General features: G+C 46.0%; 1 protein-coding gene and 1 long non-coding RNA gene across 4 annotated transcripts in view; one reads left to right on the forward strand and one right to left on the reverse strand.

The window, feature by feature from the left end:
- ADAMTSL3 (ADAMTS like 3) overlaps nt 1-18,508 on the forward strand; it is a 285,673-nt gene that overhangs the window by 256,217 nt on the left and 10,948 nt on the right. For all 3 annotated transcript variants that reach the window (XR_014213399.1, XM_082198243.1, XM_082198244.1), the window contains 5 exons: nt 2,809-2,991; nt 3,949-4,068; nt 4,344-4,556; nt 9,049-9,232; nt 12,921-13,125. Coding sequence is in view for 2 of the 3 variants with exons in the window: in XM_082198243.1 (XP_082054369.1) it covers nt 2,809-2,991; nt 3,949-4,068; nt 4,344-4,556; nt 9,049-9,232; nt 12,921-13,125 (905 nt within the window). In the remaining variant the exon portion in view is untranslated. The remainder of the gene's footprint in view (nt 1-2,808; nt 2,992-3,948; nt 4,069-4,343; nt 4,557-9,048; nt 9,233-12,920; nt 13,126-18,508) is intronic.
- On the reverse strand, nt 252-1,038 carry LOC309518623. The gene is made up of 2 exons (XR_014213566.1): nt 891-1,038; nt 252-554 (listed from the first exon to the last, which is right to left on the reverse strand). It is a non-coding gene; the product is annotated as an uncharacterized lncRNA (long non-coding RNA).

The raw sequence follows: 18,508 nt of genomic DNA on the forward strand, positions 1-18,508 counted from the left end.
TTGGAAAACGCAGCATGTATAAGGAATTTTAACTCTTGACTGAGAAAGTTATGAGAGGGTGCCAAAACACTGGCCGAAAGTATTTGGGCTGCAACCGCAAAAGGGGCTCAGGCCTGAAACAAAATCTCTTCTTAATTTCAAGAGGTCTTCTCCGAATAGGGCTAAGCTTCTTTCTCAGCAACATTTATACTACCTGCCATTTAAATCACTTGTCCTTTTAAATAATTCGTTGACTTCTTTTTCTTTAAAAGAAAAAAAAAACCCACAGAAACACAGAAAACAGATTTTTGAGTTGAAGACAGTAATTGCTAAGTTAACTTGTTTGGCAACCCTGTTAGAGTTGATCGCTTCTCTGATGGCTTTTTTTGATAGACACTTTTATTTTCCATAAAAATAGCAAGCTCCAAAAGAAGAAGAAGAAGTCTGGTTTACATTATACTGAGAAGCAAACCTGAGGTGTGGACAGAAAAGTGCTAAGCTTCTGACTTAGATGCTAAACTTCCTCTCTCAAGGATCATGGAGAAATTGCCCCAAAAGCAATTTTACAAAATGACCTGTAAAAAAAAGAGTGTTCAAGCCTGGCTTAATAATTAGGTTTCATGGAGCGGGAACAGAGCTCAGGGTTGCTAGAGCGCATGTTTGCAGCTAGGGGGTCCCAGGTTCAGCCACAGTTAAAAGGGACCACGGCAGCAGGGAATGCAAAATTCCTCGGCCTAAGAGATTCTATAGCTCAGAGCAGCTGATCTAGATGAAGAAGTATACTGACTCAGCCTCAGGCAGTTTCCTATGTACCTCTACAAAATATTCCTGTTCCTTAGCTAGTGGATATATGCAGTGTTGGCTGGTTTTGCTCTCCCGTCTTCTGAATGCCACAAGACGCTGTCGCTTACCAAGAAGGGAAGGGGCAGTACAGACACAGTGGTGGGAGCATCAGAATGGTCCCCGCTCCAAGTTCCCACATGTCTCCCCCTCTTGCTAAGCAGCACTGGGGAAGCAGGAGAGCAAGGCGGTCCCCACCCATGCAACCCCACCAACCGCCGCTGGATACATGGTCTGCTGGACAATGGAATCAGAACGCTGCTGTTCTATGTTGTCTGATGATGACGTCGCTAGGTTTTCCTTTGGGTAACTATCTAATAGACGTTTCTTTAAAGGTGCAGGTGGCTAGATGGTGCTTGAAGGAGCATTGTCAGCTAGTGGTGACCACTCTTTGATCTTACTGGATATCAGGACCAGTCCAAGACATTTGCAGCTCAAGGCAAAGGATGAGGGGACACCTCTTGATTCCATGTATGGAAGCCAACTGGGCTGGTGGTTGAATCTGGCTGTCAAGCCATCCTTCACCACCACACCCAAAGGCAGTTTGGGGGGCTCTGGACAGGGCACCCATATAGTGGGGGCTGCCTAGGGGCTCAAAAATAATGGCCAGAAATGTGCTATTGTTGCCCCCTACAAACTCCACTAGGGATGTGGGTTGTGCTGTGGGTTAAACCACAGAGCCTAGGACTTGCCGATCAGAAGGTCAGCGGTTCGAATCCCCGCCACGGGGTGAGCTCCCGTTGCTCGGTCCCTGCTCCTGCCAACCTAGCAGTTCGAAAGCACGTAAAAGTGCAAGTAGATAAATAGGTACCGCTCCCATGGGAAGGTAAACGGCGTTTCCGTGCGCTGCTCTGGTTTGCCAGAAGCGGCTTAGTCATGCTGGCCACATGACCCTGAAGCTGTACGCCAGCTCCCTCAGCCAATAAAGCAAGATGAGCGCTGCAACCCCAGAGTCGGTCACGACTGGACCTAATGGTCAGGGGTCCTTTACAAACTCCACTGGCCTGAGCCAGCTGCATCACTCTCCCAAATGGCAGGAAAGAAACCAACATCTTGAATACAACCAGTGAAGAAATCACAATTCTCTGTTTTATGGCTGGCCCTGCAAAACTGATGCCACTATAAAGGGGAAAGTACTGTCTGAATCCCTGGGCCTCTTTGTGGAAGACACTTAACAGAATTGTTTAGAACAGTTTGGTTCTGATCTGTAATGGAAAGGTAAATGTGTGTGTGTGTTAAAGATGCTATTTCCTCATAAGAGCAGGACAACTTCACATGTACAGTGGTACCTCAGGTTAAGAACTTAATTCGTTCTGAAGGTCTGTTCTTAACATGAAACTCTTCTTAACCTGAGGTACCACTTTAGCTAGTGGGGCCTCCGCATGATTTCTGTTCTCATCCTGAAGCAAAGTTCTTAACCCGAGGTACTATTTCTGGGTTAGTGGAGTCTGTTACCTGACGCGTCTGTAACCTGAGGTACCACTGTAATGGAAAGCCATGGCCTTACCTGGTCCCCTCCCTGTGTCATATTGGGGGCCAAGGGACCAGTGTGCTAGCTTAACATTAAAGAAGAACCAGCGCTCATGATTTCCTCCCAACAGATCATGTGAAGGGTAAACCAGAGTTCCCAGGATTCTTTGGGGCGAAGTCACGTGCTTTAAATGTGTGGTGCATATACAGCCATGGTGTGTGGCTTACTGTTCCATGCAAACCGCACCAATGAGTGCCAGCTTGTGTTTGAAATTATAATCTATGTCCCACTTCATTCCTTAATTTTAGAAAGGCTTTGGTAGTAGTCAAATTGCAATTACTAGTGAAACAGCATAGTAGATAAATAATCAAAAATTATTCATCTGGGTTCACAGTCTTTAATTGTTAAGGGCTGACTATGTTTCCCCCAATTTCATAGTATTTTTTGCACTTTTTAACAAAACTAGAGCAATAAAAGGTTAATAAGTTTTGCTTTGCTATTATTCCCCCCCCCCCCAGGTCTTCCCCAACCTGAGGTTTCTTGGTTTAAGAACGAAGGCTTCCCAAGAACTCAAGTGTTCTCAGTTGCAAATGGGTCCTTAATCCTTAGGAATGTTTCACATGAAGATGCTGGAATGTACATTTGCACAGCCTCCAGTGCTCTTGGACAAGCCATGGCCACAACTGTTCTTCGATTGGCTGGTAAGTACAAAATCAGGCCCAGTGGTACCAAGAAGTGCCATCAGCTGCCAGTGACTCTGCCTGAACCACACTTCTGCTTTCTCCTCTGTGCTTGTGCTGTCCGTGTTAGCAAAGTCACTTAAATAATGCAGATGAAACCTGGAGAGAGAAAGAAATCCGAATTACCTTTTACTGAGGAAAATGAAGAAGACAGGGCTGGGCTGGGTGGGGCTAGATGAGACACTGGCCTGATCCAGCAGAGCACCTCTTATGTTCTTATGCTACCTTCAAAGGGGCTACCTTTGAAGGTGACCCGGAAACTGCAATTAATCCAGAATGCGGCAGCTAGACTGGTGGCTGGGAGCGGCTGCCAAGACCATATAACACCGGTCCTGAGAGATCTGCATTGGCTCCCAGTATGTTTCCGAGCACAATTCAAAGTGTTGGTACTGACCTTTAAAGCCCTAAACGGCCTCGGCCCAGTATCCCTGAAGGAACGTCTCCACCCCCATCATTCAGCCCGGATACTGAGGTCCAGCTCTGAGGGCCTTCTGGCGGTTTCCTCATTGTGAGTAGTGAAGTTACAGGGAACCAGACAGAGGGCCTTCTCGGTAGTGGCGCCCGCCCTGTGGTACGCCCTCCCTTCCGATGTGAAGGAAATAAGCAGTTATCTTCTTTTTAAAAGACATCTGAAGGCAGCCCTGTTTAGGGAAGTTTTTAATATTTAATGCTGTATTGTTTTTAACACTTGATTGGAAGCCGCTCAGAGTGGCTGGGGAAACTCAGCCAGATGGGCGGGGTATAAATAATAATTTATTATTATTATTATTATTATTATTATTATTATTATTATTATTATTATTATGCACTCTACCCTGAAATCTCAACATTTAGTGTGCTTTACGAAACCATCCACAACACTTATTCCTGAGATGCACTAGGAAGTAATACTTTCTCCCCACCCCTCTTTCCTCTCAGAACGAAGATCTCAAAAGCCTAACAATGGATCATACGGCAACAGTAGAAGAAAGCGTGTCCTCATGGCATCTGGTATTGGTACCAACATTAGCGTGGTACCTGGGGAGCTGTTGCGGATAGGTATGACTCCCAAATATATTTGTCGGTGTTGGAAGCCAGGTGTCAATTCGGGGCAACAGGGCCAGCTTGTCATGAGTCGACGCTTTGCAGCAGAGGGTTGGATGACAAGGAAGAATATGAGCATGTGGTCTAAAACAAAGTGATTGGTTGAGTGGGAAACTTAGCCTCCCAAATGGTGCACATGTGAATAACTGGGAAATGTAACTTCATAGACTGTTTCTTAAAGAAATCCAAATCTCATAGGAAAATAGGCTAACAATGTCCTTGCTTTCTAGGTTGTCCTGTGCATCCCAGTAGAAAGAACACAATTCGCTGGTTCTTCAAAAATCAACCAATTGAAGAAATGAAAGGCTTTGATCATAGGAGCCTGGTTGGGGGACGTATCCTAGAGGTGAACGTTATCTCTGAGCAGCTTGGTGGACAATACAGATGTTGGACATCATCAAGTTCCAAGCCATTGTCTGTCTGGGTAAATGTCAAGAAGGAAGGTTTGTTGAAGATTCCATGGCCCAATTATTAAGTTTCATTATATTTCCTCCTTTAAGCATTGTTGATTCTTTGTACCAAATTACAGTGGTACCTCGGGTTAAGAACTTAATTTGTTCTGGAGGTCCGTTCATAACCTGAAACTGGTCTTAACCTAAAGCACCACTTTAGCTATTTCTGGGTTAGCGGAATCTGTAACCTGAAGCGTCTGTAACCCGAATCTGCTGTAAGCATTTTGAGACTTCCCTCGTGTTATAGCTTAGGGTAGAGGTAGCTAACCTGATGCACTCCAGATGTTGGACTCCAAATCCCCGTAGCCCCAACTGCCATGACCAATGGTCAGGAATGATGGGAACTGTAGTCCAGCAACATCTGGAGGGGCACCACAATGGCTGTCCCTGGTTAGGGCAAAACAGAAGACGGGGCTGCCTTTGAGACTGGCTTCACTCTGTCTCTTTCTCTCCTAATTGCTTCATTACTACCAGCCTCTATGGCACGATCTTGTTAGGCTAGGAGTGTCTCCTCCCCCGTCATTAAACTGGATTGTATATAAAGGCAAACCAGCCTTCTTCAACTTTGAGCTCTCCAGATGTTCCTGGACTACAACTCCAATCAGGCCTGACCGGTGGCCATGCTGGCTAAGACTGATGGGATTTGTAGTCCAAAATGTCTGCATAAACAATAGTAATGTGTAGTACAGTCCTTGAATTCTTTTATGAGGCGACTGCGGCTGATACTATCTGAAAAACCCATTCTTTCCCAATCTTGGGCTTTGGCTGTCTTGAGAGAATGCAATGTGTCATGGAGATTCATTATTTGAGCATCTTACGTGTCTGAAATATTGCTACAGGGTGGTTTTTGCAGCACGGTGGGTGTTTGGAGAGAACCCCTATGCTGTATCTTCATGGCAGAATAAATATAATACAATATTTCAGTCACACTTGCACTCAGTAAATTTTAAGCATTTCTGCTTTGAAAAGGGTTCTTTTGTATTATTTTAAGAAAGCCAGAAGTAATAAGGAATCACTGAAAACCCAATAAGTTAAAGAATTCATTATGTGCTGCGGGAATGAGACTGTGGACACAGCTGGGAGCGATCAATTATTCTTGGATGTTATGGGACCAACTCCCCACCCCCCTCACCAAAAAAGGAAAAAGAAAAGGCAACCTTGCGACTTCTGTGCTTGCATAGAAATCTGTCAACATTGCATCGTACTTCATCTTCTAAATTATGTCTGAAAGGGGGCAGGGTGGGATCATTTTGAAATGTAACCCAGTTTTTTTAAAGAGGCTTTTTGCTGGAGACTGTCACTCCCTAATGCACAGAATTAATAGGGGAGCAATGTTTTTGTTTAAGTAGACAGTTATTAAACTAATCCAGATTCTTTTTTATATATATAAAAAAGTAATGTAATGATGCTAGCTGGTTATGGTGATATGACGATGTGCTACATAAGGGTGTCAGAGAATTTCGATGAAATAAGAAATGGGAGCAGAAATTGCCCATGTTTGCTTTTTCGCCCCCCTTCTGGAATGGGAATCGCTTTTCTTTTCTTGCAGCCTGCAAATGATATATAATTGATTGTGCTCCCTCCATTTGCTTTGTGTTTCCTTTGCACTGAAATGAATGAAATAAAATAACATAATAGCAGTGGCAATTAATTATGTAAATTGCATAAGTTTACGAAATCTTGCCACAGCAGACAGAGAGACAAATAACCAGTGCTTTCCCCCCCCCCATTAAAAATGTTTAGGGGTACTCTAATTTTCCTACTCATATTGAAATACTGCCCCTCAATGAGGCCAAAGTTAGATACACAAAATGTTAAGGGGTATGCGTACCCCCAGGAAAAAAATGCACTGCAATTCACGTAGCTTTCGGCAGAAGGCAAACTGCAGCAAGCGATGGATACAGAATGGAAAAGAACAGCTGTTTACATCCTTAGCTGTCCAGAACAGCAAAATGGTGGCAGGGCAACACCCCATGCATTCCCCCACCCTAACATGCTACAGGGTCCCATTGCCACAAATGTTGCTTGTCTAGACCCACGTTTTGGCTGTGTGGAACGATCGAGGGGCTCCACATTGTCGGACTTGGGTTCAACCGAGCGATTCCTCCGGTCGAGTCCTCCGACGTGATTAACGACCTGAGCCTTTGATGAGACTCCAGGCACGTTCCCTCATTACGCAGAGTATCCAGCACACAGAGAAGAACGAGAAGTTTATGAGCTACATTGCTAAAGAGTTTTATTTCTAACTACGCAGACAGAAAAGAAACACATGCTCTCTCTGTGAAAGCAGAGAGCAACTGAACAACAAAGGAACAGGAAACCAGTAACATCACATCCGTCTCCTCTCTTCCATGAGACTTCCAATAGCCTGGAATCTCTGGAATGCAAAACAGAGTCTTGTGACTCTGCACAGTGGCACAAACAGAAACTAACACACATGGCACCATTCAGAGGATTAGATTTGGCCCATAAACACTGAACAAAACAATCCAGAAGAAAACATTACTGAAGAAAGTCAGGTACACAGAGAATACGTTCGAAACACCATATTTAATGGGAAACTAAAACATTAGCTTGAAGATTTCAAAATAAAGCACGACAAAGGAGGTCAGCTACGGAATGCACATTTAGCGCGCAGCAAAGTTAACAAAATCATTTTTATCTTAAATGTTTCAAAAGAAAGCATTGCCAAAGGAAGTCAGATACAAAATGCACATTTCAAACAGCATAGTTAGCAAGAGAATAAAGTTACGGGCATATCTGCTGCCGTTGATGCCAATCCTGCCAGTGGTGGCTCATGACGGGCAGCGGCTGTGGAAGCTCAGGCTCAGTGACATGGATCTGCACTAAGAAACAGCCAAGATTGTCTCTGGCCTCTTCAGCAGCCTCTGCTTTTGTAGCTGGAGTCAATCAGAGCCCTGTCCTCCCAGACCAGGTGGGGAAAGGCCTGCAAGGCAGGGAGCAGGTCTTTCAGGATCCACATCCAACATGGTCTCCTTACCCTGGGCAAGGCAGGGCAGCAGTGAGTCAAACTGTTGCTCTTGCCTTGACTTTGCTGTTGCCCTGACTCATCCCTGTTCTGTCTACTGCAGTGGTTCCAGTATCAGGAAGACAGCTCTGACACTGGCTGCCACACTGGATGGTACTGGGCAGGGCCAAACACATACACATTCTTATGGTTCCTGTGTGTTTCTCCCTACAGAATAACTAAACACTTCAGGCGGTGGGGTGAGATTTTAACCATAAAAATAGCAGTTGTGAAGTACTAACCTGCCCTGCGTTAGAACCAAAGTCCTGATCCAGTCTCTACTTTCTGCAGATCAGTCATTTTCAAAATGCAAGACGTCCTATTTATGGATCTAGTTTGGCCATTAGATCACACTAATGTTCTCTGAAGCTTCCTATTCAGTGAAAGCTCCTGCCCACTTTGTGGGCATCTTCAGGGGCACTGCTTTAGTAGTAGGTTAAATGCCATATTTGAATGGAAAGATTATAAGTTCAGTTCTTGGCATGTCTACCAAGGAGGACCTCATCTGGCAAGGGTAGAAAAGACCTTGGAGGACTTGCATCTGAAAACAGCTGTTTCTAGAGAAGATGGATCTGGCCTTGGGAGACTGTTGTCCTGTGAAATATACTCGGAGTCGTGTGTGAATTTCATGCTCTTTATTCAGCTCATAGTAGCAATGAATGAAACTTTCCCCAAAACATCTAGGTATATATACACTATTTACACAATGGGCCCCGTGTGATTGGCTAATTCTGGGCTGCTCCTATAGGCCAATTAGGTTGCAGATTCACCTCCTCCAGAAGCCTGATTGGCTGTTCCTGCAGGCCAGTCAGGTTGCTGAGTCACTTCATCCAGGCGCCTGATTGGCTGCTCCTGCAGGCCAATCAGGTCACTGATCTACTTCCACCTGAAGCTGGATTGGGTGGCTCCTGTGGACCAATCAGACTGCTGCATTCTAGATCCTATTGTTCTAAGATTCAGCTCAGTACATAACACCCTGACTCAGTATAAGGCAGATCCTCTTATCCCAAAGCGTTCTAGGTTTTTTAAAAAATGATTGGTTGCTAGTTTATAGCAGAGTTAAAACTTGGAAGCTGAACCTATCCAGTCCCACCACCCATCCCTTCTCATTCTCACATCAGCAGCATCACTTAAAAGGGTAAATAAAACACACAGAGTTTCCAGTAGTAAAGTCTTTGCTTACAGTTTCTTCATATTTACAAGGATGGTTTCACATTCTAAGCCTACATGGTGGAAGCTAATTTCATGGCTATTTCATAAGAGGGGGTACAAGGAGAGAGAGTTGGGCAGGAAACCACAAAGTGTGTTTTCCCTATCTATTAATTTCAACCCTGTCCTCTGCTGACTGGAGGCATGCAAGGTTTCTCATACCCAACAAAGCTGATGTTATATTTGAGGCGCAACCTGTAACTTATACTCTTGCTTACCTGTTGCTTTCTCTCCTGCTTTTAATAGAGTATAGATGGCAGCTTGGTGACTGGAATATTTGCTCTGCTACTTGTGGGAACTCAGGAACCCAGTTCCGAAAGCTGCTGTGTGTGGGTGCGAAGGAGCAAGAAGTGAACCTGACATTGTGTGACGAGAGTCAGAAGCCGACTGTAAATTACCAGTCCTGCAACACCCACGATTGTCCTGCCAGGTATACACTTCCTTTAAAAAATAATGATGATGATGATCTTATTAAAGCTTTTTCATAATACAGTGAATGACAGAAATTAATCTAAATAAAAACAAAAACAGGGAGAGAAAGAGAAAACACCAAAGGGGAAAAAAAAAAGAACAGAACAGGAAAAATAAAAAGAGGAAAAATAAAAAGGACTTCCGATTTTCTGTCTGTCTAAAGGAATTTATTCAAAATATTCATTCTAGAATGACATCCAATTGATCTGCTTTCTGTTAGGCAATGTTTTCCCAATCTTCCAAGCCAAATGACTCAGATTAATTCATTTTCCTTTTTACACAAAAGGGTATGCACTTCCCATTTCTTGTTTCTTCCAGTATTTTATCTACTTTTAAAACAAAGGTCATTTATTTGTGTTTCAACTTTTTTTTGTTTACTATCAAATTACAATGTTAGTGTCTGAATGTCATTTATTAGGTAGATAGATAGATAGATACTTCTTAATCAACATTTCCTTAAAATGTCTGCTGGAATAGAGTGGTCTGAGTTGCAACCTTCAGAACAATGAAGGATGAACCTTAATATTAATTCCAAATGGGGTTTTTTTTTGGGGGGGTGGCAAAATATTAGAGATGCCACCAGGAGAATATGGGGTGCATGTGTACTAAGTTAAGGGTAGGAAAGGGAACTTCACTGCATTGTTGACAAGGTCCAATTTGGGCTCTTAAAAAGATGGTTTTAATTACAGTGGACCATTAATGGAGAAGATCTGCTTTTGGAAAGTATGCACTGGCTAGTGCCAGTGTAGTCGGAAATCCACCCCTGCCTGCCGATGCCCAAAGCAATTTTTCAGGCAGTTTAAAAACATCTGTAGTGCTGTTTTTAAACAGAGTAGAGGACGAATGGATAAACAAATGTGCTGCTTACAACAATTTTAGAAGGAAAGAGTAGCCAGATAAACTGAAGCATGGGAGGAAAGGAGAAGACTGACAGCAGGACGCAGCATTCAGTCTGCAGATATATACATATGTCATGCAAATTGTGCAGCCAGGAGGAAATTGGACTAACACCGCAGGTGAAGTGGGACAAATCCCTATCGGGTCGCCCCTCCCCCTGCTGAATGTTTCCAGCAGAGCCGCAGCCAAGTTGAATTTTAATATGCCAATCATATTCTGTGTCTCAAAGCTGTGAGAAACTGTAAACCAGGCTCAGTTCAGATCAGTTCTGGGTGTTTTCTCACTACACAAAGGGAGGGCCAAACTACATGTGATATTAAACATGTCTTTTGCAACCACATCAAGGTTTTATACAAAGCAATCACAGCAGGCCGGACTGCGGCACACAGAGAAGAGACGTTTTACCCTTTCCTCCCCTGCTGTGGTCTCAGTAACAGCCCTCTTACCTACAGCTAATATTAGCTTTGGCAATAGAATGTTTGCCCTTGGTACCTTGCTAGGAGGGATGCAGGAGAAATTATGCTTGGTCCACATTTTCATGCAAACATACCCACTTAACAATTCCCAAAACAATATGGGAACCACAGCACACAGCCACCTTTCAAAATTTGTGTTCTCTGCGTTTTGCAAAGCAGTTCAACAACAACAAATGTGTACAAAAAAATGGATATGTTAGGGGAAAGCATGCATGAAAATGAATATTCAAATGAAAATAATATGCAAAAAAAAACCATAATGGGGGGGGGAGTGTTTATTTTGCAAAATTGCATACAAAAACGTGTGTTGGAAGAAATGCACAATGAAATGCTGGCAAATTTTCATGAGAAGCAGAATGTAACATTGTTAAAATGAGAAATGAAAATTGACAGATATCCCTACCCCTATTTGCTACATTGGCAATCATTCCCAGCTGGATGAAATGGTCTCTGCCATTTATGTCCTTACTTGGTATTGTGTTAAATTTACCTGCTGTTAATTTCTGTGTTGCTTTTAACTGTGTTTAGCTGTTTTTATTGCACTTTTGTACATTAACTTGAGATGTGTAGGGAAGGCAATTGATTGATGATGATGATGATACCCAATCAAGAATCCATCTAATAGCGGCAGTATTTATGAGCATGGATATTCCATTTTCTTAACTGCTGTGGCTAATAGCTGTTGAGAGAGCAGAATGCACTGCACTGAGAAACCAGGAGCAAATTCAACCAGGGTTAATTGCAGCAATGGAGCATTGGGGCAATCAGAGTGATGCTGGCGGCGGCAGCATCCTGGTAGCAGCACTTCTGATTGCTGGGACGGGACTGGGCAAGGCAACACAGCGAGGACCAGGGAAATCTGGGTTGGTCGCGGTGGCCCTGCAGGTGTGTGCAAACCTGCCAGACGCTGCCACAATCTCATCGCTTGGCCTCCCCACTCCACCCCAGTGAATGCGGTGCAGCTGCCTTCATAAAACTGCAGCCGCTGCCTCTCCCTGCAACACACCAGTGCTGTTTACATGTGCTGGTCATTCAACAAATAGACATAAACACACACAAAGCCTTACTTGTACAGCATTGCATGTACAGCCATTTAAACCAGATTTCTGGCACTGTGGCAGACAGTTGGGCCACAGGTCCTTGGTGTGCTAATGATCTGGCAGAAGAGCTCCACTGGATCAGATGGAAACCCAATTGAGTCCAGCATCTGGTTCGCATCACTTCCAGCCAGATGCCTCTGAGAAGCCCACAGGCGGTAAAGGGAGTGCAGTACAGTTGTACCTTGGGTTAAGAACTTAGTTCCTTCTGGAGGTCCATTCTTAACCTGAAACTGTTCATAACCCGAAGTACCACTTTAGCTAATGGGGCCTCCTGCCGCCGTGCGCCGCCGCCGTGCAATTTCTGTTCTCATCCTGAAGCAAAGTTCTTAACCCGAGGTACTATTTCTGGGTTAGTGGAGTTTGTAACCTGAAGCATCTGTAACCTGAAGCGTCTGTAACCCTAGGTACCACTGTAGTCCTCTCCCCAGCAACTGGTATTCAGAGTCATAGGCCACACTCTTGGCATACATTTAAAGCACTGTGGTGCCACTTTAAATGGCTTCCCCACCCCCCAAAAGAATCCTGGGAACTGTAGTTTATTAGGGTGCCGGGAGTTGTTAGGAGACACCCATTCCTCTCACAGTTACAGTTCTCAGAGCTCCCCATGAAGAAGAATTGATTGTAAAACTTGTCTGGGAATTGTAGCTCTGTGGGGGGAAGAGGGGCCTTCTAGCAACACTCATCACTGTTGGCAAATGACAGGTCTCAGACTGGTTAAAATGGTAGGATAGTGCTTTAAATATGTGCTGTTGATGTGGCCTGTGAATCTGAGCTTCCATATAGCCAATACAGTGGTACCTCGGGTTACATACGCTTCAGGTTACATACGCTTCAGGTTAGAGACTCCGCTAACCCAGAAATAGTGCTTCAGGTTAAGAACTTTGCTTCAAGAGAAGAACAGAAATCGGGCTCTGGTGGCGCGGCGGCAGCAGGAGGCCCCATTAGCTAAAGTGGTGCTTCAGGTTAAGAACAGTTTCAGGTTAAGAACGGACCTCTGGAACGAATTAAGTACTTAACCCGAGGTACCACTGTAGTTATCATGGATTTGCCATATAGCTGCCATGGACATTAGCCATCACAGCAGATAGCCCATAGTGCTCTCTTGCTCTCTGTTATGATGTGACTGTTGTTACTTCTGCATTTTTGTCTCTGCTTTAACATTTTCTCTCTGCAGATGGACGACGAGTGCCTGGTCCGAGTGCTCGGCTTCATGTGGCAACGGGTTCCGCCACCGGCAGAGAATCTGCAAGCAAGTCAGAGCCAACGGTACTGCTGTAACGTTGCCTCTGTCTGCTTGCACACACAAAGAACATCCTTTGGAAAGGAAACCTTGTGTGGGACATTCGTGTACGGAATGGCTTATTCATCCATGGGGCCAGGTAATTAATTACCTGTTGATTGACTCATTAATAGGTGGACTTCAGTCTACACCTACCACGCAGCCTCCAGTGAGGTTTCCTACACAAGCCTCATTGAATATGGTCCAGCAGAAACGCTTTATGTGGGAATGTTCAGGGATGCAGGAGAGGATATATTGCCTTTCCAACTTGTGTTAACAAGTTCACAATTTAGCAGAGTAACATTCCCCCTTTTAAACTTGCAGCGAATCCGTTTGCTCAGGCTCGCTAAAGCCTCTATAATAACTGTTCTGGTATTTTCCCCTTATTCCCTCATAAAAGATAAGACACGACACAGTCTTCTATAAAAGTATAGAAAGGTTTACTCACATATTCTTTTCACAATAGGATCCCAGAAGGCAGACTTAGCTTAGAAAAGTAACATATACTTGGCTGGAGCCAAGAGAGCATCTTTGGCTAAGCAGATGTTGCTTCTTCGATGCATGTAGTCAAAAAGAGAGAAAGATGGCTGCCCTGCCCTGTGCTTTTGTCATTACCTGCACAGGTGAGGCCACACCCACCTCTAGTCACATGCAGAGGAAGTCTGTTCCAGCCCAGAAGGAAACAGGAAGTTTACCTGCTGGCTGGACAAACATTCCTCCCCATGTGTAAACATGTTCACTCTAGGAATGTTGTACAGTGGTGCCCCGCAAGACGAACGCCTCGCGAGACGAAAAACTCGCAAGACGAAAGGTTTTTTCGTTTTCGAGTTGCTTCGCAAGACGAATTTCCCTATGGGCTTGCTTCGCAAAACGAAGCTTGCCCCCGCACCCCGGACCTCTTTTGAAGCAAGGGGCGGCGGGGAGAAGATCGCTTCTCCCCGTTGCCAGCCCCGCAATCTCCGGGAACAGAGGGGAAGGTCCCTGGACCCCTTTTGAACCAAGGGGCGGCAACGGGGAGAAGCGATCTTCTTCCCTCCGCCCCTTGCTTCAAAAGAGGGGACAGAGGGGAAGGCGCGCGCGGGCCTTCCCCTCTGTCCCCGGACCCCTTTTGAACCAAGGGGCGGCAACGGGGAGAAGCGATTCTCCCCGCTGCCCCTTCCCTTGCTTTAAAACAGGTCCCCTCTGTCCCCGGACGGTCTCCATAGGAACGCATTGATTGATTTTCAATGCATTCCTATGGGAAACCGTGCTTCGCGAGACGAAAAACTCGCAAGAAGAAAAAACTTGCGGAACGAATTAATTTCGTCTTGCGAGGCACCACTGTACTTGACTGCCCTTGTGTTTCACATCCCGCAATTCATACGCACTCGTTTTATTGTATTTTAGCAGTTGTGTTTTGTTTTTGGTTTTTTGAGGATTTCTTTAAAGGAAATTAAACAGGATGGACCGAAAAATAATAATATAATACACCAACAGGCACAATCCCAGTGCGTTTCAGCAGAAAAATAAAAAGAGGATCAAGATTGGAGGAAGGAGGGCAGAGATAAGGCGTCATCACAGGGAAAAGACAAGCAATGATACATTCTGTGTTTAGGTAGTGGCTTAGAACCCAGGCATTTGACCAACTCACGCTAAGGTGAAAAAGTGTTTGGGAATATTTTATTTTATTTATTAATTGGTTCTCCTCCTTCCCATTTCACCTCACAACAAGCCTGTGAGGCAGGTTAGGCTAAGAGACGGTGAGGGGCTCAAGGACAGCCAGTGAGCTCCATGGCTGAGTGGGGATTCAAACCATGGCCTCCCAGGCAGTGGCGTAGCTTGGGTTGTCAGCACCCGGGGCAAGGCAAGTAATTTGCGCCCCCTAACCCATGGATTTGCACCCCCTAACCCTAACCCCCAGATGTTGCGCCTGGTGCGGCCGGCCCCCCCTGCACCCCCCACGCTACGCCACTGCTCCCAGGTCCTAGTCCAACACTCAAAGCCAGACTCAAAGCAGGGTGAAATTCAGGAGGAAGGGAGGTAGATACCTTAAACGCCATTACATCTCAAGAGTCCTTCCAGAAACTTGCGGCTGTGTACAATCTTCACATCAGCCGTATGAGGTACATTAGGCTAGAAGATAGCAACTAACGCAGGTATTTCCCCCAACTTCTATGAATTTTGAAGCCTGATTTTTAATAAGAAGAATAAGAAGAAGAAGAATAATGTGTTGTTGTTTATTTCCTATACACTGCTTGATTGTAAAAGAAAAACATCAGAAGAGGTTTATAAGTAGCATAAAATGATGTTGGTAATTAAAGGCATCTTGCGACGGGACGACGAAAAGTGAGGTCGGAAGGCTGGTGCCGCAGCAATTTGGGCTGCTAAACACGCCCCCTCGCAGGCACCTGGTTGGGTGCCTGCCCGTGGGCGTAGGCCAGCCAGGTGAGTGGGAGGCAGGGGGCTAATGCCCCCTGCTTGAGGCGGAGTCCGGCTCCCGACCACAACCACTCCCCTCTCTTGCAGGAGGAGAGTCTTTACAGTATACAAACAAACAAAGAAACAAACACATTAGTATTAGTATTATATAGATTTGTATACTGCTCTATACCCCTAGATCTCAGAGCAGTTCACAGCATAAAATCTTAATATAAAAAACAGAAAAGACAACCCCTTCCACAACACATTTTAAAAGGGCATAGGGTGTCAATATACTTTAACCAGCATTTAAAAACCTAAAGAATCTAAAAGACAATTCTGTTTTTTAAAAGCTGGATTAAAAGGTCCAACCCAACATTGATAATCAATAGCCAAAGGCCTGACAAAAGAGAAATGTTTTAGCCTTGTGCCTAAAGATGAGTAATGATTGCACCAAGCGAGCCTTTCTAGGGAGAGCACTCTACAGTGGACGCTCGGGTTGCGAACGTGATCCGTGCGGAAGGCACATTCGCAACATGCAGCGCCGCATCTGCGCACACACGGGTTGCGATTCGGCGCTTCTGCGCATGTGCAAAGCATGATTTAGCGCTTCTGCGCATGTGCTGAAACCCGGAAGTAACCCGTTCCAGTACTTCCGGGTTTGGCGCGGTGCGCAACCCGAAAACGCACAACCTGAAGCATCTGTAACCCGAGGTACGACTGTACAAGCAGGGAGCCACCACTGGAAAAGGCCCATCCTCATGCTGCATTTGCAAAAGGCACGCGGAAAAGTTGAGCCAGGCCCTTTATTCTGGGTGTTCAGCAGCTGCAGTGGCATAGCGTGGGGGGTGCAGGGGGGCCCGGCCGCACTGGGCGCAACATCTGGGGGTTAGGGTTAGGGGGTTCAAATCCACGGGTTAGGGGGCGCAAATTACTTGCCTTGCCCCGGGTGCTGACAACCCACGCTACGCCACTGAGCAGCTGGCAGCCCTTGACGCAAGCCTGGGCCTTCTGAGCTGTGCTGTGTAGCTCCCTGATTCTCAGCCAGAGAGCCGAAAGACAGGTGGGAGGTTTTTTTGCACAGTATCTGTTGGCCACGGTGCTTTGCAGCTGGCCATTTGGAGCGCGGGGAAGCGACGAGACGTGCCGCTGCAGAAAACGAGTGGCTGTCCGGGGGCCTTACTCAGCGACTCGGAGTGTTTGGCTCCATCCCGTGAGAACTCCCCTCTGAGCAGCAAAGTGCTTCGATGGCAGCCCGTGCCAAGATTATTATTATCTTTTGTTTCAGCTACTTTGATGAGATATTCTGCTGAAATATTTTTTCAGCGCTAATCATAACATAACACCACGCCATGGAAACCACAGCCAAATATTTGACTTCTAATATTGCTGTTGAATTAATTGTGACAGCAAGAGCCCAGCAAGGGGGGGGCAGGGAAGGGGGGGAGAGAAAAAGAGCAACCCTTCCCTGGGCTTCTCCTGGAACAGTAGCGAGAGGCTGTGCTGTGGGAGGGATAGAACTGTCAATCAATGGCAGAATGGATGATGCTCTGCATACAGAAGACCTCTGACGCTGTATCTCAGGTGTTTGGAAAGACCTTTCTCGAACTGAGATCCTGGAGGGTCACTTCCAGCCAGAGTGGGCAATATTAGGCTAGATAGGAAGGGTGAGGCATCTGCTTCGCAGTGCCACAATGCACCAATCCAAGGTGTTACTGTTAGCAGTGGAAGGACAAGCCTTGCTGCTATTGTGACATTTCTCCCAGGTTCAGGTTAGGTCCCTCCCACCACGAGTGAATTGCAGCCATTCACTTCTGTTACTGGAAGTAAAGAGACCATCAAGGACGCTCATTAGTACCAGGATGCGGGTGGTGCTGTGGTCTAAACCACTGAGCCTCTTGGGCTTGCCGATCAGAAGGTCGGCAGTTCGAATCCCTGCAACATGGTGAGCTCCCGTTGCTCGGTCCCAGCTCCTGCCAGCCTAACAGTTCAAAAGCATGCCAGTGCAAGTAGATAAATGGGTACCGCTGCGGCAGGAAGGTAAACGGGATTTCTATGCGCTCTGGCTTCTGTTACAGTGTTCCGTTGTGCCAGAAGCAGTTTAGTCATGTTGGCCACATGACCTGGAAATCTGTCTGGACAAACGCCGGCTCCCTCAGCCTAAAAGCAAGAGGAGCGCCACACCCCATGTGTCACCTTTGACTGGACTTAACCATTCAGGCGTCCTTTACTTTTACCTTTAACTCATTAGGCTTCACATGCAAAAGGTCCCAAGGAAAGACTCCTGACTGGCACGCTGGAGCGCGGCTGTCAGCCAGAGTAGGCCAGACAACACTAAGCTACAAGGCCCAATGGCCTGATGTGCTTTCTTATCTATGTCCTACATCAGGCATAGGCAAACTCAGCCCTCCAGATGTTTTGGGACTACAACTCCCACCATCCCTAGCTAACAGGACCAGTGGTCAGGGATGATGGGAATTGTAGTCTCAAAACATCTGGAGGGCCGAGTTTGCCTATGCCTGTCCTACGTCAAGTCCGGGGGAGAGGGGATGGCCTTGGCTGTCTGCTTTTCTCCTCCTTAGTGTTGCCCTTGTAGAATTCAGCTGGGGAAGACAATAATAATAATAATAATTTATTATTTATACCCCACCCATCTGGCTGGGTTTCCCCAGCCACTCTGGGCAGCTTCCAACAGAATATTAAAATACAATAGTCTAGTAAACATTAAAAGCTTCCCTAAACAGGGCTGTCTTCAGATGTCTCCTAAAAGTCTGGTAGTTGTTTTTCTCTGACATCTGGTGGGAGGGCTTTCCACAGGGCGGGTGCCACTACCGAGAAGGCCCCCTGCCTGGTTCCCTGTAACTTGGCTTCTCGCAGCGAGGGAACTGCCAGAAGGCCCTCGGCATTGGACCTCAGTGTCCGGGCAGAACGATGGGGGTGGAGACGCTGCTTCAGGTATACTGGACCGAGGCTGTTTGGGGATGGGGATAAAACTACAAATAGTCAGCTTCACCTGTCATTGACTCTTAGCCTCTGGCTGCCCCTACTGCTGGGCTCCCTGTCTTCCACCTTACAGTGGTGCCCCG

This window comes from Podarcis vaucheri (genome assembly GCF_965113315.1).
Source record: "Podarcis vaucheri genome assembly, chromosome: 14".
NCBI classification, from domain to species: Eukaryota; Metazoa; Chordata; class Lepidosauria; order Squamata; family Lacertidae; genus Podarcis; species Podarcis vaucheri.